The 18,741-nt window shown below is 43.9% G+C and overlaps 1 protein-coding gene across 6 annotated transcripts in view; it reads right to left on the bottom strand.

Moving 5' to 3' along the window:
* CADM1 (cell adhesion molecule 1) overlaps positions 1-18,741 on the bottom strand; it is a 329,542-nt gene that overhangs the window by 21,649 nt on the left and 289,152 nt on the right. For 2 of the 6 annotated variants that reach the window (XM_053900465.1, XM_053900466.1), the window contains exons 7-9: positions 18,221-18,393; positions 13,525-13,605; positions 2,486-2,518 (exon numbers count right to left, since the gene is read on the bottom strand). In XM_053900465.1, coding sequence (XP_053756440.1) covers positions 2,486-2,518; positions 13,525-13,605; positions 18,221-18,393 — 287 coding nt within the window. The remainder of the gene's footprint in view (positions 1-2,485; positions 2,519-13,524; positions 13,606-18,220; positions 18,394-18,741) is intronic. The other 4 variants (XM_053900467.1, XM_053900469.1, XM_053900468.1 and 1 more) reach the window with 3 other exon arrangements.

Raw genomic sequence — 18,741 nt, 5'->3', positions numbered from 1 at the left:
CAAGTGAATCGAAATCAAATGGTTGCTGTACTGAAGAAGTTGGGTTTTAGCCACAAGGCACTCAATTACAGTCAGTTCCAGATCTTTATCTCTCTGGAAACCTGGTCCCCTTGCTTTGTAGTTTCCATCGTATTCTACCCCCGTTGACGACTAACCTGAAGATGGGTCTTCCCTCCGCCAAGTAAAATTCTAGATATTACTGTTGCTTTCATTACAGCTTCTTGCGGTAGGCTGGAGGGTATGCTGTTCGAGATGGTGGTAGGACCTCTTGGTGAGGATGCTGTCAGGACTTTAGACAAGTCAGGAGAATGTGTTTATAAATGTATCAAACAGGGACCAACCTGGGCTATCACTTCTCTCCTTCTGCCGTTAAGGAACTGTGTGTGTGTGTGTGTGTGGCCATTGTTTTTTTTTCTCCCCAAGATTTCTTGGCTCTAGGTTGTTTCCCATGTACTGCCAGCCAGTGAACAACATCCTACTGGTGTATTGCTGGCTTGAACACTGTCCTTGAACTAATAAGGCAGTGGTTGCTTCTCTGTTTCCTGCCACAGGAATGCTATAAAGTCTTATTCCAAGTGTCTCTTTGTTATACCACAAAAAGAAATCACCATCACTTTCTTTCTAGACAGAAAGACCTAATCAAAAACCGTGCCCTAGACCAAGACTGGCCCCTAAGCTAACTTCTCATTTTTCAGGTCAGGGAACAGATTTCCTACTTGGAATACCTCACCCGACTCCAAGACCTACATCCATTAGATTCACATAAGTACACAGGTTTTATTGAAGGGACCTAGCAAATAGAACTCTGGAGTCTTAGGAGATAAATGATCAATATTTCTTCAAAGATCTCACACAATTCCAGAATCTCATGGTTACATTTGACCCTGGAGTCAATTATAGGAAGCTCAGAACTTAAAGCATCTTAAAAAGAATAGAACAAAATCTCTTGAACGACATTAAAATAGCCTTAAAGCTCTGAGACTAATCGATAACAGTCAGGAAGTGCTCAATTAATGACGAAACCTACAAATAACCAAGCTTAATGGAGCACAGTGCCTGAGCCGTAGCAAGCACTATGGGGCATTACCTTAGAAAGTGGGAGCTTTATACCTAACTGACTTCTCCCGATTGTCAGTGTAACTGGCCCTTTAATTTTTCCCTTTGTGCCAACGACAGGAAAGGGCCAGGTGAGGTGGGCAGGGAGCCGGGAGGGATTTACTGCTCTTCATACCTAAGTTCATTCTGCTTTCTTGGGATTCCTCATCACAAAGCACAAATACGGGGGCAATGTGCCAAGCGTCAAGGCCTGACCTTCAGGGACAGCTCACCCAGGACAGGTTTTGCTTAGAGATTTCCAACTGACAAGTCCTCAAACGTAGGTCCGTTTTAAGGAAGTCAGTCTGCGCTAGGAAGAGATGCTTTGCTAAAGGTGCATGAACAGTAAAGTGTTGGCTGATCACCTCTAGGCACTTAAACGATGCGTCCCAACACTGTACAACATGCAAAGTGATTTAAATAGGCCCTTTACCAAAAAATTCCCTGGAACTCAATTATTAAAATTCTGCCCAATTTTTAACTAACGTATCTTTCTCTAAGCACAACATCACCAGGGTTGAGAGTTAAGAAATAAAGTCATATACACATGAAACATAATTCTAATTTTCTGACTGAAGAGACACAGAAAAGTTAATGAACTTATTCCAACCTTGTAAGGTAGGATGAAGTTGTGAAAAGGATAGCCCGGTGGCCTTTTTTTTTTTTTTTTTTTAAACCACTTTTTGGTTAAAACCTTAACCAACTTTTTAGTATTTTGCCTACAAGCTGCCTGTACACAAATGATTTTGTCGAGTCCTACTTAATGCTGCTAAAACTTATATATGGTGTCATTCTTGGTCCGGAGAGGGATCCTGCCAAATGCTGGTGTAAATAGCGTAAACCTTCACGCACGCACAGAGATTGAGAGCGAACTGGCAGTGGTTTGCAGAGGCAAACGGGATTGGGAACATAATTAAGAGAAGAGTGATGACCTCATGAATTTAAATGGGACTCTTCTGTTCTCACCTGTCCTTCAGCCTCAAGTAGTAAGGGATCCGAATGACCCCTCTTCCAAGTGTACCTGGGATTCTAGCCTATAAATGAAGAAAGCAATTGGGTCTTTAAACCAGAGGCTGTGATTTTCAGGCAAGTATTTGTTTTTGGAGTCCCTTGTATTTTGGTGTCTGCCTGGAGTTCTATCAACAAGGGCCATGACCTGCGTCCCAGCCAGTGAGGCGGCTACCTCGCCTCTGTCACCACCGGCTGCTGAACTCACAACAGAAATGACAAGACCCGACATCCTTTCAAGCCTTAAAAAATTATAGTATATTTATGAGATCAGTCTACTTGAAACACGATTTCCCTTGAAGACTGCATTTCTCTTTTTCCCAGGCTTGCCTTGCCTCTCAGCAGCGCTGAGAAAGTAGATAAACAGTAATGTGATACCAACCGTGAACTGCGGGCTCTGTCGTCGCTGCTGTGTCTACAGACGGGAACAGAGGATTGGAGGAAGGGAGGAAACAGGAGGAACGGCATGCAAAAAAAGGGAAAATGGAAAAAAAATGGAACAGATAATATATGAGCAAGCTTTCAAAGAACATCGCGTGACAAGCAATAATAAATGAAAAGCAAAAAGCATTTGAAGTGAGTTGCACTGTTTTAAGACATGCCTTCAGCTCAAAGCTGCGAGCCAGTGAGGAAAACAGTCAATTCTTTGGTTCTGGGGGTCTTGCCGGGACACATCTACTTGCTAGTCAATAGTCAGGGGAACATGCAGAGTGAGGAGAAACACCAGTGCAAACTCTTAACGCATCAAGGCTCAGGACTGTGACAGAAGAGCCCAGTCGGAAGGCTGGCCGAACAATGGATTCATACATTCAAACATTGCCTTTGTTTTAAGCCAGCCCACGCAGGCACTCGGCTTCGTGCCTGCCAATTAGGCATCACCGTATCAATCACACTTTCAGGATCCTTGTGAGGCTGGTAGATGCCGGTAGACGAACACATGAGCTCAAGGTTTCCATCCCGTGTGTTATTCCAGCAGGGTTCAGCGGGAAAGTTCAGTTAACTGGGAGGCCATGGGAATGAACATATTAAAGGTTTCCGGGTAAGTTTCGGTACACACCCCGTCCCCCCTGCCGCCACGACCCACCACGGATCCATTCTTCACTCTGCAGTTCTTGCTGTCGTACAGCCTATGAGCAGAAGACGGTCAGGGAAATGGCCACGTCCACACCATTTGCCAAACGCCACTTTTGATCATGTGACGTTCCACAAATTAAAGGACCCAGCTGTCCCCGTGTTCACAGTTCAGAAGCACAATAGTTGTGGTGAGCTGCCAGGAGCCCTGCCTTCACGGCGGCAGCACGAGACGGCACGTTCACTTTTTCGCTTCCAGACGCCCTTGCTGGGGAAGAGGATGTGGTCTGTCTCTTCTTCTATTTCCCATGCTGTTCGAGTTTCCTCCTCCTCCTGCTAGGCTTCAAACCAGGCCTGCTGTCCTGGCTCCTCTTCATAGGAAAACTGCTCAAGGGGCTCAAGAAATTTCCTTTTTATTTTTGGCTAGAGGGATAGTGGGATAAATGTCTAACAAAATGCACGATGACATTTTTTTCCAGTCTTTTTCTTTCTTTTTTTTTTTTTTTTCTTAAACACCACTCCCATGGCCAACTCAATTCCAAAGTCAACCCATCTGGCCGCACTTCCGTGTTCAGCTCTATACCTCTCCAGTATGTTTCCTTCCACTATCCTCTTCTGGCCTGAAAAGGGCGGTGATACAGGCACAGCAGCTCATCATCTCTAGCTGGGGCGGTGTTCTTGGTTAAAACTGCAGGCAGTTACCTGTCCTTTTTTTTTTTTTCCTCTTTCTCTCATATAACGCAGCTACTTAAGCTGGTAATTATTTTTATGAATTCTAGAGACTCCAAAAGACTCTTCCAGACATGACACAGGCAATGTTTAAATGCACTGGGATGCCAACTTTTTTTTTTTTTTTTTTTTGGTCATATGAGCCTGGTGCTTCTAGTTTGCAAATTTGACCCATGAATTCACACCAGTGTTCCTCTTCAGTTGCATGCTTTCCTTGGGACCCTATACCATCAAAAACTTGCAGCCCTTCTAAGGAGCCAGAATTAACCAGCAGTCTGAGAAGCCACTGCAGCTTAATATAACTTATAGCTGAGTTTCTGAAGATTAGATGAAGGAAAGAAAGACATAAAATACACTGCATAAGAACACAATACTTACTTACAAGTCAAGTCTGTGTGCATAAAATAGCAGTAAAAAACAATACCAAGAACTGTACAGTTGAAACATCGCTATACCAGACTGTCATGATGCAGCTGACACATCTCCTTACTTGAAACATTCAAGTCAAGCTTTAGTTTGAGGTGTTTTCAATTTCAGGGGCAACATCAAATGCACATTTGTACAGAAACATTTATATGCAGGTTAATACATTTTATGGGTAGGCACTGGCTCCTTTCCAAAATTAAAAAAACAAAACAAAACAATAAACACTTTGGCTTATTTTTATAGCAGCATTTTCTCATACGCTTTATCTTTTAGCAGGTGAACAATTAGCATAGACTGAAAGAAAGGAGGTGGAGTAAATCCTAAAGGTTAGAGCCCTAAAAATCGTATCTCTGCATTAACCAGTGACTCCTCGATTTACTGTTTCCTACATCCCAACACTGTCCGCTTTATCACGAAATTAACCTGAGTGAACCTGGGCGTAGGCTTCTCTGTGGGTACTAGAAAATAAAGGAGAAAAGTCCACAGTGCAGCTTGCTTTCCCATTCTGGGGATGGGAAATCCATCAATTGCACCCAAACGGGGAGGAAAAAGGAATGCCGGGAGGGGGAAGAAACACCTTCGAGGACGGTTCAAAGCAAACACACGTTCACGTCAAACCACACAGTCACTGCGGCTGGAAATGGCAAAGTCATGGTCAGCAACGGAGCAGGAGAATAGAGCAGACACACAGGCCGGCCACAGAGTTCGAGCAAGGTTTGAGGGTGTGTCGGGGGGCGCACTGATTCTAATTCTCTGAGAGCACCTGGTGCGCTATGTGAACAGAGGCGGTTTCGAGTAAAGAATGAAAAAAAAAAAAAGCAAAAAAACCCTCTTCTTCAGAAGTGACTTTGTGCTCCCTGCAGGAGAGCACTGTCGCAGAATCTAATTCTCCTTCATAATTGCATTATGACTTCGTGCAGAAACCACAGACACCCTGGCTCTGAAGCAAGTGTGGCTCCGTGAGGTAGGATTTATTAGGGGCGTCTCCATCAGAAGGCTGCTGAGACGTGTGGGCTGGCCCCTGTGAATCAGCTTGTGGGGTCACTCTGTCGTCGGACAGCATTCTGAGGGTATGGGCAAAATGCGAGCGGTAACCTTCCAACGCACGTCAGCAATGCTGCGCTTCACTTGAAAAATGACAGCTCCTAATTGTCCCAACGAAGACTTCTTTAAACTTCATTTTGCTTTTAAGAAACTAATCTCTGAGCTAGGCCCCGGGGAAAAAGAGGTCACAAAGAGTTGAGTTGGGCTCTCGGTGGCATAGGGTTATGAACCTGAAAAGGCCTTGCTGAGCTTCTGTCCCTATTTTAATTTTAATTACAAGAAGGGCAAATGTATTGGACGCTTATTTTAAATGGTCAACAACAACCAATCCCGTGGTTTTGCAAACCCACTAAGTGTGTACGGCCTTAACAGTCATTCTCTAGCTGCTTTATGAGTATAATCAAACAAGGTGGCCAAGGGCAGGCCCTGTGCTATTTGAAAGATGCGCATTTCACTAAATATTGACTTCTCGGTCCCCCAGCCATACACACAGTTTATGGCACCTTATCTTGAATAAATTAAACATCACCTATATTTCATGTGGCAGTGTAAGATACTTACAAAATGGAAAGGCTCTGACAATGTGTGAGATTAGAGACAGTAGCCATTTAACCAAGTAGCAAAAAAAAAAAAAAAAAAAAAAAATTGCTGCATGAGAGGCAGCTGGGCAATATTTAGTTGAAACAGTCATGTGTAAGCTCCACTGTGGCACATTCTAATCCTTTCATATGGATTCTCTCCAACTTAGAATTGTTCATTGAGTGTGACAGACTGGGGGTTTAAAACTAATCCATAAATTAGTCCATGGTCTCAAACACAACGGGTGCCATAAATGAAAATGAAAATCCTAGAACAAAATTAAATTCACAACCTTAAATACTTTCTCTTCTCCAATTGCTCTGTAGTCCTCCTGCGTTACAATGCACAGATTCCCTGCAAGACTGCATTTTGGGGTGTGTGTGTGAGTCGGGTATATGTTAAAAAATACACGGGGTAATAACCCAGAGAACCCAATCTGTTCAAAAGCAGAGTTTAATTGTAAAGAATTTAAATTTTCCCATTTTGATTGTCATAAGCTTAAATGAAAGCATACTAAGCAGTCCAGACATATTTAATACACTTTCCCCCAGTTTATTTTCTTAACTAAAGTCAATAAGGAGCCAATGGGTTTTCTTAATTGAATTCCCCTTCAGTTTGTGTTACGGGGCTGCTTTAAATCTAGACACTAGGGCAGGCAAAGAATTCCCCTGACAATTTTATTTTCATAGTTGTGTTCTGCTGGCCAATATATATTAAATATATGGTATTTTAAAAAATTCTTTTCTTTATTTATTTCTGACTTATTTGAAATCTATTGAAAGCAAAAATACGTGCTGGAAAATTAAACTTCGAAATTTATTTTCTACCGGATTCCTGGTCAATTTTCTTTCCAACTATGTTAGGCTTTAATTAAACTCCCATTTCTGAGGGCCGGGAGAAAGGGGACAGGAACACACTGGAAGCTACAAAGGTCCAGATAGGAGAGTCACGATAAAACTCTCTTCCTTCTTAAAGTCACCCTCCGCTCCTTCCATAGAACAGCTGGATGGGGAGTGGACTGGTTTTTTTGTTAAGCAACTTCAAGTTTTGTTCAGAATCGTTCACTACTGCTGCTATGCCCCTGAGATCTTTTCATTTGCAAACCAGATGTTCTGAAAATCATAGGATCTTGTACAGTGGTCTCCTCTCACAAGGAAACAACTCCTCTGCCCTGGTGTGGGTGACGGCTGGGCAGGAGGGGCAGAGAGGGGGAAGGCACAGGTGAGGAGAGGGACGGAAGGGGCACTGCAAGGGAGGTGACGGTGCAGAGGGAAAGGGCTCTAGAAAGAGTCACTTCTAGTCTTCTCTGCTTACGTGCTGGAGGGCTGGTTCCTTCTAAGTCCTACCTTTCCAACCAAGACGGATCCAACCGTCACTTTCTAAGCCTGAGAAACCCATGTGTTTGAGGCTAGTTTTCTGCACTGTGGATAAATAATCTCTTGGATTATTTTTAAACAAGGAACATGAAAGTATGGAAATGATGATAGAAGCAATAGAAAAATAACCCTCAGTTCCTATCTCTCAGGCCTTTTTTTTTTTTAAAAGGCAGAATCAGGTGACCTTCATCAGTAGAGTATTCTAACTGTTTTTATTCCCTCCTAAATCAGTGTGGGTCAAAAACTGGCTGGCTGGGGCGCCTGGGTGGCTCAGCAGGTTAAGCATTCAACTTCGGCTCAGGTCGTAATCTCGTAGTTCATGGGTTCAAGCCCCGAGTTGGGCTCTTTGCTGACAGCTCTAATTCTGTGTCTCCCTCTTTCTCTGGCTCTCTCTCAAAAATAAATAAACATTAAAAAAATTAAAAGACAAAATTGGCTGGCTATGATGCTATTTGTAATATAGGCTTATACTTGCCAGCAAAATAAAAATCTACACACTGGAGACAGTATGAAAAAAAAATGGCCACGCAATTTTGGGGCAAAAACTTGACAAGATGGCTCATTACAAAGATGTCTCCTTCATATTTGGTAGCACCTAATAAGATTCTTATTTGGGCACCTAGATGGCTGAGTTGGTTATGCATCCGACTTCGGCTCGGGTCATGATCTCATGGCTCATGAGTTCGAGCCCCGCTTTGGGCTCTGGGCTGACAGCTGGCCTGGATCCTGCTTCGGAGTCTGTCACCCCCTCTCTCTCTGTCCCTCCCCCACTCTTGCTCTCTCTCTCTCTCTCTCTCTGTCTCTCTCTCAAAAATAAATAAACATTAAAAAAAAAAAGATTCTTGTTACCACGCATCCTGGCCTATCAGTAACACTCAATACGCATTCAATAAATGAGGAGTGACAAACAGTCTTAATGGAGTAGATGCCAACTCTAGAAAAAAGGTAAGTTAGTAAACATTCTAGAATGAAAAGTGTGTATTTCCTAGCAATGGTGGTGTGATACATGCCTGGGACATAAATACACACAACGTACACACACACACTGAACACAGATGCTTGAAGTAAAGTTGGGCCTTGGTGCTTAATTTCTAAAATGCCACCCTATCTTATCCACATTCTACCCAGTCCCTGATGGCAGACGGAACTAATTGTCCTGTGATGCCCTCCTTGCTCCTCTGCCCATGCCACCGAGTCAGCCCTTACTGCATAGTACCTCCTGTAATTGACTTCTAGTGTGTACAACCTATTCCCAGTGCCATATTTTAAGGGGTTCAAGGAATTTTCTGTCTCCACAGGCACCAGCATGAAGCTGTCCATATTACGGGGGCTTGGTATTTGATGAATGAATGCCTAAAAGCAGCTAAGCATATACCCCTCGCACCACGCAAATATCACAGAGTGATATATATAACCCACATACCCCTAGCACAGAGTAGGAATCATTAAACCAAGACCCTGGAGAACAGCAGCGTTACATGAAGCAAGGCTCTCGACCATAACTCTGTCTTAAGCACAGGTGTACTTCTTTCCTTTGTATGTAAGACGCCGAAAACATGTGCTATGGTGTTGGACTTCCCTCGCTTGGCATACTCTGTGAACTATGGCTGGACTCTCCTTTATTGTGATTGGATACACTTTACACACACAATGGCTGACGACATGAGACTATGAAAGCCTAAATAACGTGAGCCTGGGGTTGGGACCCACTTTCTCCAAGGTATACTGGGTTTTGAGTGCTTAGACACCCGTAAGAAAAACCTTGCTGTTTTCTTTTCCAAGAAACACAAAACACTTCATTGGATACATACTTTTAAAAAGAGAAATACTCATTTAGAGATGACCTATTTCATGCCTGTGAAAGGATTTCTAAATGTGTTTCAGGATTTGGCCCTATAGCTATTCATTTCTTATTCTAAAGTGATTTTAGTGTTTTAATTTATGACAGTCACATGTATAGTATGACCTGCATGTTGAACTCCCCCTGGGCCTGAATTTCCTACTTAAGCTGCTAAGGGTGTTTAAAACAGTGCTGAGTGCGGTCTAAGGTACATTCCTCGTTAAGAAACTAACTCCGGATGCAACTGGGCAGAGACAGTACAACATCCACATTATCTTGGGAGGGAAACACAAAATATTTTACTAAGTTGACTATAGGGAAAAGTTGGATCCAACTGTTGGACAGGAGCAAAATGTGTCACCCCAGAAATAGGTAATTCTACATACATCTCATACGCAAAGTCAACTAACTTCAAAGAAAATTCAAAACAAAATAAAATAAAACAAACCACCCCCCCACCTCAGTCCCCCAGTAGGGTGGTAGGTTTTTCTTTGATTTTAATTTAGGAGGGAAATCTGCATGAAGGACTCTGACCCTGGGTAATGGTCTGGCTGTCTCTGTATTTTAACAGAGGACTCCAGGGACAATTTAGATTATGCAGTTTGCTCTTCAATATTACAGCATATATCTTCATGAATTAAACTACGTGGGCAACTTGGCATGATATTAAAAAAAAAAAAGGAAAAGAAAAAAAAAAGGAAGTGGGGGCTTACCAATAGCAACAGTTGAAACAGAAGTATATGGTCGGAATGTCAATGTGCATGGGATGGAAGAGATAGGGAAGAAACTCAGGGCAAACCACAAGGAGACTCTGGATGGCTCCCATTTCAGTTGGGTCCCTCTAATGGTTTTTTATTTAGAAAGGGATTCTAATGATACTAAAGGCCTAATAGTTGTAAGGCTGCAACAAGGTCAATGTGGCAAGTTGACATCAAATATTCCTTTCAGGACTCTAGAGCCTTCAAAAAGTCCTCCCGAGAGAGAGCTACCGCTAGATGTGAGCCTTCACACAAAGGTCAGGAGACCGACTCCACACAGAATGCACGGGACAGAGACGCCCAGCTCTTCCCCCTCCACCACCCCGCCGGGTCTAGGACTCTAGGTGGCACCAGCACATCGGATTGGGCTCACAATTTCTTGCTTTCAAGGGTCCCCAGGATGAAGCTTTAATGTGCTTCTGAGGGAGTCGGGCGACTGGAGGACTCAGTGGCAGTCTGCCTCCCTGACAAGGGGAGCAATTCGATATCCTGCTTATGGAAGGTACAAAGTAACACAGAACACTTCCTTTCAGAGAAATCAGAAATCAACTATGCCCTTCGAGTTTAAAAATATTTTTCTATTGCATTCGTACATTTTCTTGTAATGAAACTCTGACCTGGGCAATGGGTTTCAGTTATCGCATCTGAGTGGGAAGAAAGAAATGGATGGCTGTGGGCTGCCTCTTTCTCTCTCTCTCTCTTTCTTTCTCTTTCTTTCTTTCTTTCTTTCTTTCTTTCTTTCTTTCTTTCTTTCTTTCTTTCTTTCTTTCCTTCCTTCCTTCCTTCCTTCCTTCCTTCCTTCCTTCCTTCCTTCCTTCCTTCCATTCTTTCTTTCTCAGGCTTTATGTATGTTCCTGTCACTGGATTTAGCTGTTGCAGCTTTTAAGGCTAACGGGGGCTGTAATGCAGCAAACAGTGCAAGAGAGAAGAGTGCAAATTAATTTAGCTATCCATTTGTCAAGATCCAGTCTGGAAGATTTTTTAGGAACCAATCTTAATCTCAGGGATAGCCTGGACCTTTAAAATGGGACACACAATCATTCAGCTCCATAACCTTTAGTCTGTTTGAAGTAAGGAGCAAATGTTAAATTCCACAAGTGTACTTTCTGGGCAAGATAAATATATGTAACACTGCTTGTTAAGACGCAGGAAGCCCATACGATCACATCCGTTAAGGCAACGGATTCTACAATGCTGTACGAGTGGCAATTTTACTTTATTCTTGGGTATGCCAGCAAGAATCTGGGTGCTCATTACCACAGATGCCTTTTGTGTGTAGAGAGGGTTCAAACGCTAACGTTGAAAGGCTAAGGCACATCTACGAGATCATCATGCATCACGGGGAGACCCGAGGCCGGGAGCAGAGAGAGACAGAAGCAAAGACAAGCCCGTATGTAAAGGCAATTTCTATATGGACAGAAATGCAGCATTGTTTGTTTTTAAAATTTCCTCTTGACCAGAGTCTCTGTGGTTGGAACAGTGATCACAGAGAGTTGCAGCTGTTGAAAGACACAAGATTAGCTTTACTCTGGGGTGAAAAATTAAAGCTGTGAGTGGGGGGGCGGGGTAGTTCAGGGGCACTAAGAAAGGTCTTAAAAAACAAAACAAAAACAAACCAAAAACCCAAACCAGCCTAAGCTAGCGAGAGGCTAGCCACAAATGAAAAGCATTGTTCCATGTAATGGAGAAATGGGGTATTTCTGCAGAGTGAGTAAGACCTCCACTGCCTTGCAATACAGACCTGGCTAGCCACCTAGACGGAACCTTCTACAACAACGAGAGGTAATAAGGGCTGACTGATCCCTGGGCCCCTTCTGCAAAGATGAACAGACTAGTTGCAAAGGACAGTGGTGGGTGGAGGTGTAATTCACACGGACATCCAAAGGGCCGTTCACGGGAAATTTCAAGGAAACCTGCCATTAAGAGCTCCGGCCCAATTCAGTTTACAACCTGGATAAGGGGCAAGAGATCACGAAAGGTAAAAACCTAGCTCCTGGGAAGTTGATAGCCTGGCTGACCTGGAACCAGTTAGGCAGGAGCAGCTTTGCTGTGTTTAGGAATGAGACAGAAAGTGGGAGGAGTCTATGCGCCATGTGACCAAGCGGCAGAAAGAAGGACGTGGAAGAAGGGAAACAAATAGACACTGAAGGGAATTTAGGAAGCAGCCTGGGTGGAGCGGAGTTTAGAGTTAGACACAAAAACCAATTGATGGATTTTCGGAAGATTTTAAGTGAAGTGCAGGCACTGATGTTTTCATAATTAACCTTCAGAAAAACCCTCGCTAGTGGCTTTTTTTTTAAGGTTCTCTTTGTCCCACTGTGAAGGTTAGAGAAAGTGAAGAAAATGAGATCAGGTGATCTATCATCCTACTTCATGAACCTCCTCTTCCACGGAACACTCTGGATTTTTGTCACGCCTGTCTCACCGACTCCCATGAAAACCAAACACATCTCCAGAAAGTCAGTATCAAGGATGGCTGCCCGATCTCGGGTGGTAAAGAGGGCCTACACACAGAGAACGATGACTTCAACATTCAGTGGTTTAGAAGAAGTCCTGTGATACGACTGTATCCTGGGGCATGTGGCTCAGAGACCTGGCAGTGTCTGCGGATAATGGAATGAAGCGGGAAAGCTGTCTTCTAAAGAGGTTATTATTATTATTTTTTTCCTCGCAGAATAACTACCTTTACGTGTTCTGGAGGAGGTACCTGTAAACAGTGGTTCGGGGAGTCCTTGCCTAAGGAAATCCTACACATCTAGTAGACGTGATGCAGCCATGACCTTTCCCAGCGTAGCAGGCGGGAGAAGCATCAAGGCTCCCAGACGAGCCCCCTCAAGCAAGGAGGAGAGCCGCTGGGTATCAGAAAGGGATGCATCGCATACCCTCTCCCTTGGTGGTCGGCAGACACAGGAGACAGTGAAACGCATTTTGGAGAGTTTCAGACAGTCCACCAAGACAAAGCCACAGAGTTACAGCAGCTGTGGCCGCCTCTTCCGCCCCTCCAACAGTTAACGGAGGGCAGCAAGGGGTACGTGGGTGCCTGGCACGGAGAAGACAGTGACTCCCCTCTGACCTCCTGACCCAGGCAACACAAACAGGTAGTAACACTGTCAGCAGATACTGTCTGGGGCAGGAAGGAGGGCGATGCATTTAGGAACACAGCCCGCAGGGGCATGCTAAAGGGTGTGTATTTTCTTTCGTACGAACGAACGATGGAATGAAGACAAGGAGAAGATCCAAAGCCAGAATACTTACCATCTCATCAACCATGGCTACGCCTAAGCTACCGGCATGTTCTCTAATAGCCAGGCTGCTATGTTCCCTAGCATTTTGCTTTGAACGGGGATGCTGGAAAAGAGAATTCTCTTAGGCACAAGCTGCAAAATATGTCATCTACTGTTAAAGGCCTGGATGTTGAAGATTTTCTGAGGTCCTTAGGAGTCAACGTAAGAGTAAAGTCTCTAACGCCTCTGAAGTCCCAAAATAAAGGAACGGTTAAATTCCGAGGATTCAAAGGGAACTGTTAGCCTTCTTTGCATACATACCAGAAAGACAATATACATTCAGGACATTTCCAGTGGTAATGAAGGTACCGTACCTGTGATGATGGTAAGGATGGTGGTGGTGGTGGTGGTGGTGGTGGTGGTGGTGGTGGTGGGAGGGAGAGTTGTGGGGGGATCTGGATAAAAAAAAAAAAGGAAAATCAAACCCACAGTGCTGAACACAACAATGATCAGTAATGACAAAACGAAGGCATGAGGACACTGAGATGTTTGTCTGATGACTTCCCCCTCTGCGGCCAAAAGCCTCCCTTCCCCGCCTTCCCCCAAAGAGTTGTGTCCTGTAATCCTAACCCAAAACCTTAAATGGAAAAACTAAGACAAGAAGAAAAGAGATTTGCATTAATGAAGCGAACTAGGGATGAGGAGATGTGAAGGAGAGAAGGGAGGAGAAGTCAAACCAGGACACCCCCACCCCAGTCTGATTTCAAAGGTGAGCTTAAGCCAGCCCCGCCCCCGAGAGGGTACAGCGACTGTCATTTCGTTTTATACTCTCGCAGATGGGAGAAAGGAGGAGGGGTGGTGCCGTTCTAAAGGGCTCCCATCGGCCAAGGATGAGCGTGTTCCCGCTCCCCTGCTCTCCATGACGGCTAACTTCATTATTCCCCATCAATACATCCCAGCAGGAAGGAAAACTACTTCTATACACTTGTAATAAATACAAAGAAGACAGAATGTCACCGCTAAATATCAAGTTCCAGGCATGTGAGATTTTACCGAGATTTTATTTTTTAAAAGTCAATAAATTTTACAACTTATAAATATTAATACGTTAGTTGCCTTTGCTCCCGTTGAAAGCCTGACCTAAAGCGGAAGGTGGCGATAAAACCAAAAGACCGTCTTCCATCTTGTAAACAAGGGAACGAGGTATAAACGAGGCTTGACCCTCAGAGCCAGGAATCCCATAGGGGATCCTCTGTCAGATGTTTGCTACACTGTATATTCTTGTATCAGCTCAAAAATTATTTGGGGGACAGGGGAAGGGCAAATATGAAAGAGAAAAAAGAAAATCCTAAGCACAAATGATCAAACTGAATGTGTTAAACTGTCAGCAAGACTTTGAACTAAGCAATCATTCTGCTATAATAGCGCATAAGACGATTTGAAGGCTTTTGATTTTAAATTTTATCTAAAGCACGTCAACTTTTTCTCCCTGACACATCTGGTGTCCTTTTATCTCCAAGAGAGCTCTCAGATTGTCTAATTAATTCATCAAAACTTTAATTATATACTGCACCTTTATTGGCTTTGCTACAACTTCCTGAAAGTTTGTGAAAACACTATCTTGGTGCCTGGTTGTAAGGTCTGCTTAAAATGATTCCTACTACTGATCAATAATCTGGGGTTTTAATTTTCCTCGCCAACTTCTCTCACGCACGCGCAATGTATGAATGTGTTAGGGAGGACTCAGCAGCAAAGTGTTCTGTTCTATGGGAGACTTTGCTCATTTAAGGTGGGGACACGGGCAGTGTAAAAGCAGCCTCACCCACGAGTCCAAAAAGGAATTCATTAAAAAATAAATAATATCAAATCTCATCCTCCTCCAAGAAGCAGGCTGATGATTAAATTAGTGGTTTCAAACTACCCTTGTAGACAAACAGGCAGAATGTCGTCTTGCTCCTTGGACACTTTCTTATGGAGGCCCCAGGTAAGGAAGCATTCTGTGACCTAGCAGATCATTTGGACGCACCCACCCCTTGCTGTAGGCACTGGGACAGATACAGATGAGTGAGGTGCGCTGGCCCCTGAGCCGAGCTCTGAAGACATCCTGTGCCTTCTCCTACCCACCTCAACTGTACCCAGGGACGTGCCTGCTGCCCAGCATGGGGGCAGCTAATGCGCTTCTTCTGTTCTGGTTCAATTACAGTACTTATCACCTGAAAAGGAACATCTGTACCCGAGAGACTTCCCCTGATACACTCTAATGCTATTTCTGTACCTACATTTCTAAGTATTGGCACAGAACGTGTGATATCCACAATGCAATCAAAGGGGACCCGGAGGCCCGGTTTTGAAATATGATTTTGAAAATACGATTACGAACGAGGGGTGGGCCAGACTAACAAGGGCAGAGACTTCAGAAAAAAGGTCACGGGTCCCTTTCATTTTGTGAAAATCACACACTTCCAATTATTTTCATCACTACTGGGGTAACTGTTGTCCTTCACATCTGGCTCAAGTGACCCGTTAACAGCGAGAACCTCATTGCTCAGATCGTTTCTAGCAATAAGAGCAACGATAGGCCACTATTTAAGAAAATACCGAGTTGGAGCTAATGAGCTGTGTTTGACACATCGAGGCTAAAAGAACCAAACCAAATGGGACTCAGGCACTAACCACCTAGATTCTCCAAGTATAGAAGCTACTTCCAGAGAATTAAACAATTTAAAGGCACGTTAATGCTTAGTTCATAAGGTACTTTGAAAATTACCCTGGTAGTATGAGAAATCACCTTTGAAAAGAGGAGCTACTCGCAATCTTCCCAAATTGCTAGAACATTTTATTAATAGACTAGCAACACCTCAGGTTGGTAGTCTAGCCCGCCATGCCGAGCAGTGCTACTAGCTTAGACTGAGGGACGCAGGAGCATAACGTGCCCGGGAGGTGTGTGTGTGTGTGTGTGTGTGTGTGTGTGTGTGTGTGTGTGTGTATGTGCTCACCTAAACAGGTAGGTCGCTATGTTTCCTGGCTTTCAGAAACGCACTCTAGCCCAGAGAGTAAATTCTCAAAAACAGTCTTATGTTGGAGGGGAGCGTTCTACTGGGAAGCAGTGAGAATAAGAGGAACTACAAAGAAAGACACAAATGTCCCTGAAGACTTGGCAGTCGAAGTATCGTGGCTCTGAAACATAGTTAGCAACCCTGGGAACTTGGGCAGCTTATGTGATCTTTCTAAGCTTCATCTGCCATCTGTAAAATAGGATGAGGATCTTGTTACCTCCTGACGTTACTGTGGAGATTAGAGGTGGTCATGCACATGAAACAGTGGGACAAAGTGGGTGCTCGACAAATGCCAGCCAGAAGCTGGTATCCAAAATTATTCAACTATATCTGCAGTCCATGAAATCCACAAAATGTTCCTTATCTTGAGATGTGGGAACAGCAGGTACATTAAATCAGAATTGCTTTTCCAAATAACTTAGTCTTCTGAGTCCAGGAAGCAAACCATAGACCAGAGGGAAATTTGCCACTCGTTTTGCTCACTGTAAACCTGGGAGTGGCATCGGAGGGGACTTGCAGGAGGCTCAAACCCTCACGCAGAGAGAGCAGAAGGGGTGTGGAAGCAGAAGAGAGGGATATGCTTCCCACTCCCCTTTTGCACGAACAGACTCTGAACAGTCTGAGGACCAAGGTGGCTCCGTGGAACGTCAACTGAGAATAGGGCATGTGGCACCCCCTCGCACCTAAAGGAACAGCCATCCCCTCTCCTCGGCTCTCTTAACCCCTGGGCAGGACTGATGCCATTACAAGTGCGGACCACAGACAACACGGGTATAGTGTCCAAAAGAAAAGAAATCTCAGAAGTCTACAAATAAGGTGAGTGGATGTGATCCTGTAATTCTGCATTATGTTGAAAGAGAAAAACAAACAAACAAACAAAACCTCAAGTACAGGTTAAGGATTAAATTGCCACATCCGTGTTGATGTGTTATAAAGCATGCTTCTATGCCTTCAAAAGGAGTGACTCCTACTTTCTTCGTAAGGAAGGTGGCCAGGTTCTAGGACATAAAGGTATAAATATTCTGTGGGTATAGTTGTGTGCGTATAGGTGTAGATTCCCATATACTTACACTTGGATTATTTACCGTGCTAACATGGAGAAGGAAACATACACACATATCCATAGATTTATAATATACTGAAAATTTCATGCCTATGGTCACTCACTCCGGGTCATGTCAGTTCATGACTATGCTTCCCGGCATAAAACCAACCAAGAGACTTCAACTGGCCAGAAGAAACTCAATTTGCCATCTTAAGACTAGAGGAATGCAGTGCATTCCTCAACTAAGTTGAGAATATTCAACGTACACAAAACGGACAATAAGCTATAAATGTGAAAAAGTTTAAAATGCCTGCCACATAGATGTTCAATGAATATCTGCTGGGTTAGAGAACATAATTCATGATAATATGCTTTAATAATCCTGTAAAAAGATATTCAGAAAAAAAACAAATTAAAAAAAAAATGCATTCGTGTCTAAAGGAGTAGCTATTGGTGGTTTATGTAGCTACCAAGGACCTTATATATATATTTTTTCCCAAGTATTTACTGACTTGTGACATCTTCCGGAACGTAATAGCTTCATGCTGAAAACAGGATACTTGTGTTCATCAAAGCAGGAGAAAGCCTAGCTGAGGTTTCACAGGGAAATACCACTGGGAATAAACTTTCTGAGCTAAATAGCCATTAATTGGCAAGGCTGAATTTTGTAGTCATTATTTCTAACGTCATCTCCATTGCTTGCGCCTGAGGACACAGCTTTCCTACTCAGCATGACCAGGGCCTGTGATCTAGCAGGAAAGCCCCGCGATTAGAGGGGGAGAGAAGAAAAGTCACTTCCCTCCCAGGTGGAGACACTGGGCTCCACCTCAGGCCAGGCTTCTTTGAGTTCTTGAAGAAAACACACTGGCTTTCGGTTTTCAACTTGACCAAAAGCTCTGAGAGTGACCTGCAAGCAGCGGCTGCGTGTGAATGAGTCTGGCAGAAGGAGTGTTTTATCTTTGCACGTACCGTAAACATACAGCATATAATCCGAGTGAGCTTTCCCCACTATGTTGGAAGCTTCACAGCGGTATGTACCATTATCTGTTTTGTTTAGGTTATTGATGAACAGGTTGGGCCCGGACAGGACGGCGTGTTGAGGCATTTCGTCATCGACTCTAACCCAGGTCACCATCACAGGCCTGCAGAGGAGAGAGGAAGAAGACAGGTGGCTTTAACATCTCCCACCAAGATGTCTGCGTCGGCTTCTCACCCACGCATTGAATGAGTCACACGCAGGGTGACACGATTAGAGAGGGCCCTGCTGGACGTATTTTCAGTTCACAGAATTACAGCCGTGAAGTCCTCCCCCCCAACAAAATCTGTTTGGAATATACTTTTTGGTCAACATTATCAGGTGTTGAAAAACCTTCAATAGGACCACAAGCTGGAGCCTCATTATTTCTGGTTCATCTTTAAACATCAGCAAATAAACCAACGTGCCCTATTTTTATGTCCTGCTGTGTGGTTTCACACCAATTCAGACAGGA

Source organism: Panthera pardus, unplaced genomic scaffold (genome assembly GCF_024362965.1).
Source record: "Panthera pardus isolate Hobbes unplaced genomic scaffold, ASM2436296v1 HiC_scaffold_12, whole genome shotgun sequence".
Lineage (NCBI taxonomy): Eukaryota > Metazoa > Chordata > Mammalia > Carnivora > Felidae > Panthera > Panthera pardus.
Note: the sequence above shows the minus strand (reverse complement) of the source record. Positions and strands in the feature narration are given on the sequence as shown.